The 12,412-nt window shown below is 46.5% G+C and overlaps 1 protein-coding gene across 3 annotated transcripts in view; it reads left to right on the top strand.

The window, feature by feature from the left end:
* Window positions 1–11,511, top strand: part of ITGAM (integrin subunit alpha M) — a 59,992-nt gene extending 48,481 nt beyond the window's left edge. For all 3 annotated transcript variants that reach the window (XM_053555024.1, XM_053555023.1, XM_053555025.1), the window contains 16 exons: window positions 2,275–2,405; window positions 2,499–2,662; window positions 4,943–5,097; window positions 5,182–5,313; window positions 5,470–5,543; window positions 5,757–5,898; window positions 5,990–6,097; window positions 6,609–6,688; window positions 7,564–7,647; window positions 7,979–8,054; window positions 8,551–8,658; window positions 8,853–8,936; window positions 9,061–9,174; window positions 9,260–9,361; window positions 9,635–9,745; window positions 10,477–11,511. In XM_053555024.1, coding sequence (XP_053410999.1) covers window positions 2,275–2,405; window positions 2,499–2,662; window positions 4,943–5,097; window positions 5,182–5,313; window positions 5,470–5,543; window positions 5,757–5,898; window positions 5,990–6,097; window positions 6,609–6,688; window positions 7,564–7,647; window positions 7,979–8,054; window positions 8,551–8,658; window positions 8,853–8,936; window positions 9,061–9,174; window positions 9,260–9,361; window positions 9,635–9,745; window positions 10,477–10,548 — 1,737 coding nt within the window. In that variant the 3' untranslated portion in view covers window positions 10,549–11,511. The remainder of the gene's footprint in view (window positions 1–2,274; window positions 2,406–2,498; window positions 2,663–4,942; window positions 5,098–5,181; window positions 5,314–5,469; window positions 5,544–5,756; window positions 5,899–5,989; window positions 6,098–6,608; window positions 6,689–7,563; window positions 7,648–7,978; window positions 8,055–8,550; window positions 8,659–8,852; window positions 8,937–9,060; window positions 9,175–9,259; window positions 9,362–9,634; window positions 9,746–10,476) is intronic.
* The last annotated feature ends 901 nt before the right edge of the window (window positions 11,512–12,412 follow it).

Here is a 12,412-nt window from a genome sequence, read left to right as displayed (position 1 = left end):
AAGGGGCCGGTGCCCTACTCTTTCGAGCCACAGATGCCACCATATCTTTAGGATTTTTATTTAGTTTCTAAAAACTATTTCTATTTCTTTGTTAAACCTCTGATTTTGTTCATGAGTTGCTTTCCAAATTTCAATTAATTTTTTTTTATCTGTATTTGTTATAGTTGCCTGAACTTGTTTAAGAGGATTATTCTGAATTATTGTCAGTCATTTCATCTATCTCCATTTCCTCTGATGCCATTACTGGAGCTTTATGAGTTTCTTTTGGTAGTGTCACATTTTTCTGATTTTTTAAAATAATCCTAGTGTTTTCACAATGATGCTTGCACATTAGAGAAGATGACCACGTCTCCTGCTATTTGAAGTTGTTCTTTGGTGGTCATAGACTTCTATTGTTTAACCTAGCTCAGGATTTTGGATGGGCTGGCTGGTAGCCACCCTAGACAGGCATACCTTGATGTCAGTTACTCTAGTTAGGCTGAATTGTTTCCTGTGTTCTGAGGTCAAATGGTACTGCTGGCTGTACTCCACAGTCTGGTGAGACCACTGGTTGGACTCTGGTCTCAGGGAGGTCTGCTGGCTGGACTTTGTGATATCTCCATTTGGGCATGGTTTTAGGTTGTCTTCCTTGGTTGGGTGGTACTGTTGTTCGGAATCTATAGTTGGGGAGCACCACAGGATGCACTCTGAGGCTCAGCCATGTGGGATAAGCAGTGCTAGAGGCTAAGTTCCACAGCATCAGTTCACTTTATTCCTACATACTTCAGCATGCATATTATTAACTAGAATTAAATATTTATTTACAGTTTTTTGTTTTTTGTTTTTTTAAACAGAGTCTCATTATGTCACTCTCGGTAGAGTGCTGTGGCATCACAGCTCACAGCAACCTCCAACTCTTGGGCTTGAGTGATTCTCTTGCCTCAGCCTCTCAAGTAGCTGTGACTATAGGTACCCGCCACAATGCCTGGCTATTTTTTTGGTTGTAGCTGTCATTGTTGTTTGGCAGGCTCAGACTGGGTTCAAACCTGCTAGCCCCAGTGTTTGTGGCCAGTGCCCTAGCCACTATGTTACAGGCGCCGAGCCAACACACAAATCTTAAATGATGAATTTTTATATTTCAGTAAACCCAAGTAACCACCACTTACATTAATCGTCAGCATCCCATGCTTCCTTATGCTTCCTTTCAATCTACAAAATCACTTTTTAAAGAGAGTGAGATAAAATACATGTGACATAAAATGGTTGGGTGCAGTGATTCATGCCTGTAATCCTAACACTCTGGGAGGCCGAGGCAGGTGGATTGCTTGAGCTCAGGAGTTTGAGACCAGCCTGAGCAAGAGCAAGACCTCCAGTCTCTACTAAAAATAGAAAAACTAGCAAGGCATGGTGGCACCTGTAGTCTCAGTACTCAGGAGGCTGATGCAAGAGTATTGCCTGAGCCCAAGAGTTTGAGGTTGCTGTGAGCTATAATGATGCCATAGCACTCTGTACCCAGGGTGGCAGAATAAGACTCTGCTCAAAAAAAAAAAAAAAAAAGGCAAAAAAACATATGACATAATATTTACATATTTTCAAATGTACTGTTCACTGGCATTAAGTATGCAACCAAATCACTTTTATTTCTAATTCTTTTAAATTTATTATTTGGCTGTTATTTTTTCAGTATTGCTCTTGCACATAGTTTAAAGAGTCAAAATAGCTCTGAAAGACTTATTATGAAAAACAACAATTTCCGTACATATTTTATTTCCCCTTTTCTTGAGGAAACCACTCTTTCAATTATTCTCCACGTGTCCAAATAGCATGATTATGTTGCCACTTCTTGATTTTGTGTTTTAGCAATGACTTCCCACTGGGGAAGGTAAAGATTGAGTTTTCTTTCAGTTTCCCACACATGAGCATCACTTTTACCTCCCAGGCACTCCTGATATTTCTATGATAATTTTGGTTAGATCAACATGGAATGTTTACATTATTCTGACCATGTAAATGAGATTCAGTGAGCCACATAATATACCATTACTTTTTCCTGTGCAACTGTTTGTTTTCCCTGGGAAACACAGATAGTTACTAGAAATTTTGGGTATCATTTAGAGGTTGTAGCCTAAAGTTAAATAATTCCTTGATAAGTTCTAAGTTGCCCTAATTCCTTGGTTAGTTGTGGGAGATGAGACTAGAGTAGAGCTCAGAGAATGTCTATTTCACCTTGGGTAACTGAGTTACACGCCTGCCTATTCTTTCCTATTCCCTTTCTCTCCCTTTTTCTACCCTCAGAGGATCATAGGCTCTCAGGTCTCTCCCCGTCTCCAGTATTTTGGTCAGTCGCTGAGCGGAGGACAGGACCTCACAATGGATGGACTGGTGGATCTGTCTGTAGGGGCCCAGGGACATGTGCTGCTGCTCAGGTGAGAATTCCTTTTGTAGGAGACCAAGTATTCTCCTTTGGAGGAAGTTTTTGCTGTCTGAAGGTCCATGATGATTTTTTGGTATCCCTGCAGGTCCCAGCCAGTGCTGAGAGTTGAGGTGACCATGGAATTCACACCCCGGGAAGTGCCAAGGAGTATAGTTGAATGTAGTAATCAAGTGACAAAAAGCCGGGCCGCTGGGGAGGTCAGAGTCTGCCTCCATGTCCGCAAGAGCACACGGGATCGGCTGAGAGAAGGTGCAGCTTGGTGGATAAATATCAAGGGACATTGATGGGTGGCTCAGTCTAGTCTGCCTGGCCTTATGGCAGTCCCAAGCAAAGATCTCACTGATTCTGGCAGCCTTCTCTGAGCTAGACCAGAGTAAGCAGGCTATTTTCCTGCTGGTTGGGGAAACTCAGCAAATCCTACTAAATTAGTGACCATGTGGTACTTACTCTCGCCGCAATCCAGAGAACTGAGGACCCTACACTTGTGAAAAAAACAAGGTTTTTTTTTTTTAGAGACAGAGTCACCCTTAGTAGAGTCTATCACCCTTGGTAGAGTGCTGTGGCATTACAGCTCACAGCAACCTCCAGATCTTGGGCTTAGGCGATTCTCTTGCCTCAGCCTCCTGAGTAGCTGGGACTATAGGTGCCCACCACAACCCCCGGCTACTTTTTTGTTGCAGTTTGGCCGGGGCCAGGTTTGAACCTACCACTCTTGGTATATGGGGCCAGCGCCCTACTCACTGAGCCACAGGCACCACCCACAAAAAAACAAGTTTTTAAAAAAAATATACTGAGAGAAAACTCATTTGGGGAGATTGAGTTGATGAGCTAAACATAAAAGAGCAGAGCAGGGAATTCATCAGCTTCCCAGTGCTTGGGAGACAGAGATTAGAGAGGGACCCTTTGTAAAACACCTTAGTCTTTTCACTGAGACACCTGATCAGCGACTAAGAGAAACAACAGGCACTAGAAATACACTCACAGATGATTCAGAAATTAGAGTGATTGAATAGGAATTTTTTAAAAGTAACTACAATTCATATCTTCAAGAAAAAAAGGAATGAATGGAGAACTTTAGCAAAGACCTAGAATTCATAAAATAGAGTCACATGGAAACTCTTACACTGAAAAGTACAATGGAAAATTAAGAATTCAGTTAAATAGATTTAATAGCAGATTAGAAGAAGAATAGAGAATTGGAAGACAAGTCAATTGAAAGAATCTAGATTGGCACACAGAGGAGAAAAAGGCTGAAAAACACAGAAAAACATCTTAAGAGACATATGGGATAGGGCGGTGCCTGTGGCTCAGTGGGTAGGGCGCTGATATACCAAGGGTGATGGGTTCCTCATATACCAAGGGTGATGGGTTCCAACCCGGCCCCAGCAAGCTAAAACAGCAGTGGCAACTGCAACAAAAATAGCCAGGTGCCTGTAGTCCCAGGTACTCAGGAGGCTGAGGCAAGAGAATCACTTTAAGCCCAAGAGCTGGAGGTTGCTGTGAGCTGTGATGCCACAGCACTCTACTGAGGGAGACAAAGAAAAAAAAAAGAGACATATGGGATATAGTGAAAGATCTGACAACCATGTAGGTGGAATTATAGAAAGCATGGGGTTGGAGTTGGGGAGAAAGAGAAGTAAGACAAAAGCAATTGTTAAAGAAATAGTGATTAAGAATTTTCCAAAACTGCCAGGTGCGGTGGCTGTCACCTGTAATCCTAGCACTCTGGAAGACCAAAGCGTATGGATTGCCTGAGCTCACGGGTTTGAGACCAGCCTGAGCAAGAGTGAGACTCCCATCTCTAAAAATAGCTGGGCATTGTGGCAGGCACCTGTAGTCCCAGCTACTTGGGAGGCTGAGGCAAGAGAATCCCTTGAGCCCAAGAGTTTGAGGTTGCTGTGACACCACAGCACTCTACTGAGGGTGACAAAATGAGACTGTCTCACAAAAAATTTTTTTTCTAAAACTGACAAAAGATATCAAGATTCTTTACAAAATCAAAGCAGGATAAAATATAAAGGTAATTTTCAGACCAAGGCACACTATAGTCAAACTTCTGAAGACCAAAGACCAAGAGAACAAATTTTTAAAGCAGTTAGAAAAATACAACTAATTTTCTAGTCTGCAAGGCTATGTTGTTTAGTAGGATGTGAGCACTCCAATTTGTACAAATAATCAACACATTGAATCCCATAATGGCATAAATATATTTATTATCTATGTACAAATGACTTAATAAAAATAAATAAATAAAATAATTTTCTAGTCTGTGACAGACTAGCTACCAGTTATTGAGTACTTACTGTATGTCAGGCACTGTGCTAAATGCTTTATAGGCACTATTTCATTTCATTTTTGCCATTGGGAAGGTGTAATTATTATTTCCACTTTAAAAACAGGGAACTGAGATTCAGAGAGGTCAGACGAAATGCCCTAAGTCACGTAGCTGGGAGCAGAGGAATGGGACCTTAAGTTCTGTCTAACTTCAAAGCCTGGGCGCCTCACCGCCATGCTCCCCTGCCCCCGCAGGACAGATCCAGAGCACGATCACTTATGACCTGGCTCTGGACTCCACCCGCACGCAGCCCCGTGCCATCTTTGATGAGACAAAGAACAGCACACGCAGGCAGCTACAGACCTTGGGGCTGACACAGAAGTGTGAGACTCTGAAGCTACAGCTGCTGGTGAGCAGGCTGTGGGTCCTCCAAGAATGGGCTGGGCTTGGGAAGCTGAGGAAGGCAGATTCCCAAACCCCTGCTGTCTCTCAGGATTGTATAGAAGACTCAGTGAGCCCCATCACCCTGCGCCTCAACTTCTCTCTGGTGGGGATGCCCTTGTCCTCTTTCGGGAACCTTCGGCCAGTGCTGGCTGTGGACGCTCAGAGACCTTTCATAGCCTTGGTGAGTCCTGCGTTGGGGTCCCGCAGGGGCATGGAAGAGAACAGAGGCCAAGATGGCTGAAGCTCATCCTATTTTCTTTCAATATTTTATTTTGTTTCATTTCATAGTATTCATAATTTCCTTTCCTTTCATTTTATCGTATTTTTTATTTTACAGTTCCCATTTGAGAAGAATTGTGGCAATGACAATATCTGCCAGGATGACCTGAGCATCACCTTCAGTTTTATGGAGTGAGTTTCTTTTTCTCATTACTTCTTCCACACCTGTACCATGACAAGGTGTGAGGGAGCCTGGCCCAGAGCAGCCCCTGTGGAGGTATTTGTGCGCCACAGGTCCCTGGAGGCTGCCCCGTGTACTGAGCGCGTGTCTCCTTTCTACCAGAGCAGACTTACCACAGGGAAGCCTTCAGCGCTTCATGGCCTATCTTGTCCTTCTTCCCACAGCTTGGACACCCTGGTGGTGGGTGGGCCCCGGGAATTCAATGTAACAGTGACGGTGAAAAATGAGGGTGAGGACTCCTATAGGACTCAGGTTGCCTTTTTCCACCCACCTGGCTTGTCCTACCGGAAGCTGTCTCAAACCCAGGTAACTAAATCTTAGGCTCCATCTGACCTTTGCTTTCTCATCCCCAGAGCTGGTGGTTAACATTACCACCTTTATCTCCCTTGCCTTCCAGCAATCCTGGCGCCTGAATTGTGAGTCTGTCTCCTCCACAGAAGGGCCTGGGGCTGAGAAGAGCTTCAGCTGTAACATAAACCACCCCATCCTCCCAGACAACTCAGAGGTCAGAACTACGGACTTCTCTCTTTTCTCCTTTGACTTTTTCTGGAATTCTTCTATTTCTTTCCTTCCCCGCCCCCTTCCTTTCTTGTGGTTACTTTTTGCAAAACAGCTTTATTCCCAGGGTTGTGTACCCATCATCATGGCCAATTTTCGAGCATCTTCGTACCTCATAAAGATATCCTGGCCACCCTGGTCACCAGCCCCAATCCTCTTATCTCTCCCTGCCCTGGACAACCATTAATCTATGTTGTCTCTATAGATTTGCTTATCCCAGATATTCACATAAGTGGAATTGTACAGGATGTGATCTTTTGCGACTGATTTTCACTTACGATAATGTTTTCAAGGACCCACATTGTAGCATGCAGCAATATTTCATTTATTTTTATTGCTGAACAATATTCTGTCTTAGGGGTGGATCACATTTTAGTTATCCGTTCATCAGTTGATGGATATATGGGCTATTTCTTCTCTCCTATTCAAATCACTGTTTCTCCTTTCTCCAACTCCAGGTCATCTTTAATATAACACTTGATGTGGATGCTAAAGCTTCCCTTGGAAACAAACTGCTCCTCAAGGCCAATGTGACCAGGTGCACTGTGCCCAACCTCCCGCAAGCACCCTCCCCTGTGCTGCACCAGCCCCTTGCCCAGGGTGGACCTTTTCCTTCTCCTCACTGGTTCTCCCTTCGACTCATTCATTTGTTCAACAAACACACACTGAGCATCCGCCACGTGCTGGGCACGGTTACCAGTGCTGGTGGGACAATGAGAGACCAGGCACCTGTGGTTCTTGCCCTCACAGAGATTATAATTCAGTGACAAAGATAGCCAAGAAAATTGGCATTGCAATATAGTATGAAATGAAAGATTAATGGGGGATGTCTGGTGTTCTTGGGGGCTTGGCATTCAGAGAAGATTCCTGAAGAAAAATATATTTAGGCTGTAAACTCACCAAGCAAAGGCACAAACTGAAGGCGAGTGTGAAGACAGAAGGAAGGAAGCATATACTAGGGAAGGCCTGGAGGCCAGAAAGATCAGGATGTCTTTAGGAACAGCCTCAGCACAGAACGCAGGATGTAAGGAGTTGGTGTGGGTTAGATATAGGTCATGTCACACCATAACTGATGCGTAGTGTGAGAAAATTTGCAATTTCATCCATGGACGTGACCTAATCATATTTGTGTGTTAGAAAGGTCACTCTCCAGGAGGGCTGGAGATTGGGGTGGGAGCAGTTTTGAATTTGGGGGACCTGTTAGAAGAAGGCTTCTGCGGACAGCCAGGTGAGCAGGGATGGGCCTGGGTTGGGCAGGGGCAGGGGGCTGAGAACAGAGGTGTGCGAGACGCAGAGATAACAGGACTTGGTGATTGGAGGTGAGGGCTGAGGGAGAGGGAAGAGGAAAGGCTGATTTTCATTTTTAGGACTCCAGCTCTCAAGAGCTGGCTAGAGCGCTCTCTCTCCCTCTAGTGAGAACAACATGCCCAGGACCAAGAAAACTGAATTCCAACTAGAGCTGCCTGTGAAATACGCCGTCTACTTGGTGGTCAACAGGTGCTGGCTTCCAGGACTTTAGCTGAGCCTCTGCCACTGGGCTGGGCATGGGCAATTGCATAACTGTGTGTGTGAGTCTGAGCTTATGTTTGTGTGTGCTTATGAGTGGGAGAGAGGATGTATGTGCATTTGTGTATATGCACAGGTGTGTATTTGTATGTGCATGCGTGAGTGTGTACGTCAAAAGGGCACACGTTTCCCCCTCCCTCCATCCCACCATGTCCCCCACACCATCCCACCATGTGTCACTCCTTCACACACTTAGCCTGAGACCTGCTCCCAGGACACCCCTCATGTTCTGCCATCTCTTGCCCCTTCTTTCTCCCTTCAGCCATGAGACCTCTACCAAGTATCTCAACTTCACGGCCTCAGAGAAGACCAATAAGGTTATTCAGCATCGCTATCAGGTGGGGAGCTGGGGCCATCCGGGTCCTGAGAAAGAGGCTGGGGAGGAAAATGAATGTGAAGAGATGTAGAAACAATGATGGGGGACGCGTATGGGGCCGACTGGATACGTCTCCAGCCCATAAGCACACGCATATTTGTGTTCATGCAAATACATAATTAGCTCATTGCATCTTCATAACAACACTGGGAGGCGCCCTTGTTACTCTCAGTTTACAAATGAAGAAACTGGGGCTCAGGGTCATGAACATGAACAGAACATACCCAAAGTCTCACAACTAAGAGGAGTAAGAAGTGGAAGAGCGAGGGCTTCAGCCCAGCCTGCCTGGCTCTCGATTGTGTGTTTCTACTCTGCTGCCTCCCAGGAAGCAGCAGGATACCTGGACCTGCCAGGCCTTATTCAGGGGTACCGGGCTGGAGGGAGGGGAGGATGCCGAGGGCAAGAGCTGGTGGGGCCGAAAGGTCCAAGCCCTGACCCCCAACCCCTCTCCAATGTAGTTTAACAACCTGGGACAGAGGACCCTCCCCATCAGTGTGGTCTTCTGGGTCCCCATTCAGCTGAACCAGGTGACCGTATGGGACCACCCCCAGGTCACCTTTGCCCAGGTGAGTCCAGCTGGGCCTGAGAAGTGGGCCTAGCTCTCCTCCCATAGCCCTGATCTTTTCTAAAATCTCTGTATTTCCTCTGCTGGATTTTTGAGCCTCTTCTGACCCTCTCCTGGACCCAGGCTCTCGTGCTCCCTAAGCAGGGACCCAGGAGCCCTCATTTCTCTCTTCTTACAGTATTTGTCTTTCCTCAGAACCTCTCGAGCATGTGCCACACCGAGAACAGTCTCCCCCCTAACTCTGACTTCCTGGCTGAGCTTAAGAAAACCCCAGTGCTGGTGAGAAGAGGCCGAGCCCCTGCTTCGGAGCCATGTGCTGACCCAGTCCATTCTCTCTGGGCACACGGGCATGTTTTCTGCACTTGGCTTTCTTAGTCATCTCCCTCCTCTTCTCCTTCCCCAGAACTGCTGGATTGCTGTCTGCCAGAGAATCCAGTGTGACATCCCGTTCTTCAATTCCCAGGAAGAATTAGATGTCACCATTAAAGGCAACCTGTCCTTTGACTGGTATATTAAGGTAGGTGAGTCCTGTGTCTTCATCGGGCGTAGACATGGACTTTAAAGCCCTCAGGTCCAGCTCACATTTGGCTTCTCTTCCACAGACTTCGCACAACCACCTCCTGGTCACGAGCACAGCTGAGATCTTGTTTAATAACTCAGTGTTTGCCCTGCTTTCAGGACAGGACGCATTTGTGAGGGCCCAGGTATCTGTCTTAGGCACGGAGAGACTATTGGGGGGAAGCGGGGAGGTTGGGCTTGGGTAGATCACTGGGGTAGTGGAGGGAAAGAGAGAGAGAGAGAGAGAGAAAAGGGAGAAGGAAGTGGGAGAAAAGGAGTGAGGGTTGGGATATTGGGAGACATAGGGAGGGTTAGTCCCTAGGTTCAGGGAGTGCACAAAGTCTGTCTGATTAGGGAAACCCCAGAAAGCTGAGGTCTGTCTCCCCTGACACACCCTCTTTCTCCTCTTCCTTCCCCAGACAGAGACCAAGGTGGAGCCGTATGAAGTTCACAACCCTGTCCCTCTCATCGTGGGCAGCTCCATTGGCGGCCTGGTGCTCTTGGCCCTCATCACGGCTGGGCTGTACAAGGTGCTGCCCTGTTGGCCTCCTCCTGCCCACTTCCCTCTTCCTCTTTCGCTTCTTACTTAGCAGCTCCATTACCAGGTTCAAATCTCAGGAGTGCCATGTTACCTTAGCCTCTCTATACCTCAGTTTCTTCAGTTGTAACACAGGAATATCGATACCTGGCTCAGCGCCTGTAGCACAGTGGTTACAGCGCTGGCCACATGCAGGGCAGGTTTGAATCCAGCCTGGGCCAGCTAAACAACAATGACAACTGCAACAAAAATATAGCCAGGCGTTGTGGCAGGCACCTGTAGTCCCAGCTACCTGGGAGGCTGAGGCAAGAGAATCTCTTAAGCCCAAGAGTTTGAGGTTGCTGTGAGCTGTGATGCCCCGACACTCTACTGATGGCAACATAGTAAGACTCTGTCTCACACACACACACACAAAAATAGAACAGTAATACCCATTTTGTGAAGGATACTGGGTTACTATATGTGGAGCACTTAGAATGGCCCCTGATATAGAATGACCACTATATAAGGAATGCTTCTTCTTCTTGTTATATTTTATATTTCTTTCCAGGGCCCAACATTGGTGTTATTTCCCTGCCTGCCCTACTTTTCCCGGATGTCTTCTACATGCTACCCCATTCTTATTACCCTTCTTGGTCCTTCTTTCTCCCCTCTTGGTCTGCAAGACCCTCGCCCACTCTCTGGGCCTCTGTGGCCCTTACTGCTCTGTCTCTGTCCCAACAGCTTGGCTTCTTCAAACGACAGTACAAGGACATGATGACCGAAGCTGGTCCCCAGGAGGCCCCACTCCAGTAACGGCTCCTTCCTCACTGAGTGGCCCTGTCCCGCAGCAAGCAGCCCTTTGGTCAGACCAGCATTTGGGTCTCCAGGCTGTTGGACAGACTTGTCCATTAGGAGACTGGAGCGGTGAGGTCTCACTAGGAAAAGACCTGCTTGGGTTTCCATTAGTACGTGTACAAGTGTGTGTAAGTTGTGTGTGTGGCTCAGATGTCTCTTGAGTGTGGGCAGTGTCTTCAGCACAACCCTCAGGCAGAGGGAAATTGCTTTGCTTCCTCATGTGTGGGTGAAGATGCTGTTGGGCCTTCCTCTGGGAGAGAGAACGGCAGGTTTTGTGGGTGAACATAAAGGGAAATGCAGCAGAACCCCTCTCTGCTGAAGGAAGTGAGACTTCCCTTCACGGCAAGCAGGCAGACCTGCCGGAGTCCATGTGAGTGAGGACTGAGACCCTGTGGAGAAGCCATGGGTGGAAGCAGGAGCTGTCAGCCAACAGGAGCCTGTCCAAATCCACCCCGCGCTGGGGGGCCCCAATCAGGGTGTCCAATGAGGAATGATTTATGAATCTCTCTTTATGTATTCATTTATTATTTTAATGTTACTTTCATTTTCTGAATTGATAAACCTGTCCCTCGTGCAAAAAGCAAAAAACATTCGAGGGTGTATGGTGAAAAGTCTCCCTTCCCCAATATTCAGCTGGGGAAGGAAGATGCAATGAAGGTTGTGGGTTTTGGGACCTCCTTCAGAAAGAAACACACAGACACACACAAGTTGTTTACATGAATGGTAGTGTACTTTATACCGTATGGATCTTGCTTTTTCCATTAATAAAGCTCAGACATTGTTTCACATCTAGGCATAAATTACTTTTCGTTCTTTTATACAGTTGTGTAGTATTCCACTGTGTGGCTGTATCAGGATGTATTTGACCTGTCTTTTTTGATATATTATTTCCAACCTCTCACTGTTACAAATAATGCTGAATTAATAAATTGAATATATGTCAGTTTTGTATATGTGTAAGGATAATTCATGGGATATATTTTTAGAAGTTTGGGTTCTGACAGAAGCAAACCCAAAAATTTGAGTGGAAGAAGTTTGTTGAAGATGTGGTCCCAGGAAATACGGAGAGGTGGGGGGAAAGGGCTGAGGAAGGGCAGGCAGCCAGTAACGCTTAATCTCACTGGGCAGTTCTGGAGCCCGTATAGAACATGCACCTTGGCATTATCCCACCCTTGGGGAGAAGGAGCCAGAATATGTACATTTTATTTATTTATTTATTTATTTATTTATTTATTTTTATTTATTTTTTTTTTGAGACAGAGCCTCTAGCTGTCGCCCTGGGTAGAGTGCTGTGGCGTCACAGCTCACATCAACCTCCAACTCCTGGGCTTAAGCGATTCCCTTGCCTCAGCCTCCCAAGTAGCTGGGACTACAGGTGCCTGCCACAACGCCTGGCTATTTTTTGGTTGTAGTTGTCGTTGTTTGGCAGGCCCAGGCTGGATTTGAACCCACTAGCTCTGGTGTATGTGGTTGGCACCTTAGCCGCTTGAGCTACAGGCACTGAGCCTATTTATTATTATTATTTTTTGAGACAGAGTCTCACTATGTTGTCCTTGGTAGAGTGCCGTAGCAGCACAACTCACAGCAACCTCAAACTCCTGGGCTCAAATAATTCTCTTGCCTCATCCTCCTACAGGAGCCTGCCACGATGCCCAGCTACTTCTTTGTTAGTGTTGTCATTGTTGTTTACCAGCCCCTGTCTGGGTTGGAACCTACCAGCCCCAGTGCATGTGGCCAGCACCCTAACTGCTGAACTGTGGGCGCTGAACCTGTGCTGGCAAAGTTTTGATAGCTGTCTCCAGCCCTCTCTCCTCAGGGGGAG

Source organism: Nycticebus coucang, chromosome 12, assembly GCF_027406575.1.
Source record: "Nycticebus coucang isolate mNycCou1 chromosome 12, mNycCou1.pri, whole genome shotgun sequence".
Taxonomy (NCBI): Eukaryota; Metazoa; Chordata; class Mammalia; order Primates; family Lorisidae; genus Nycticebus; species Nycticebus coucang.
The sequence above is the reverse complement of the archived record's forward strand: the minus strand, read 5'-3'. Positions and strand labels throughout refer to the sequence as shown.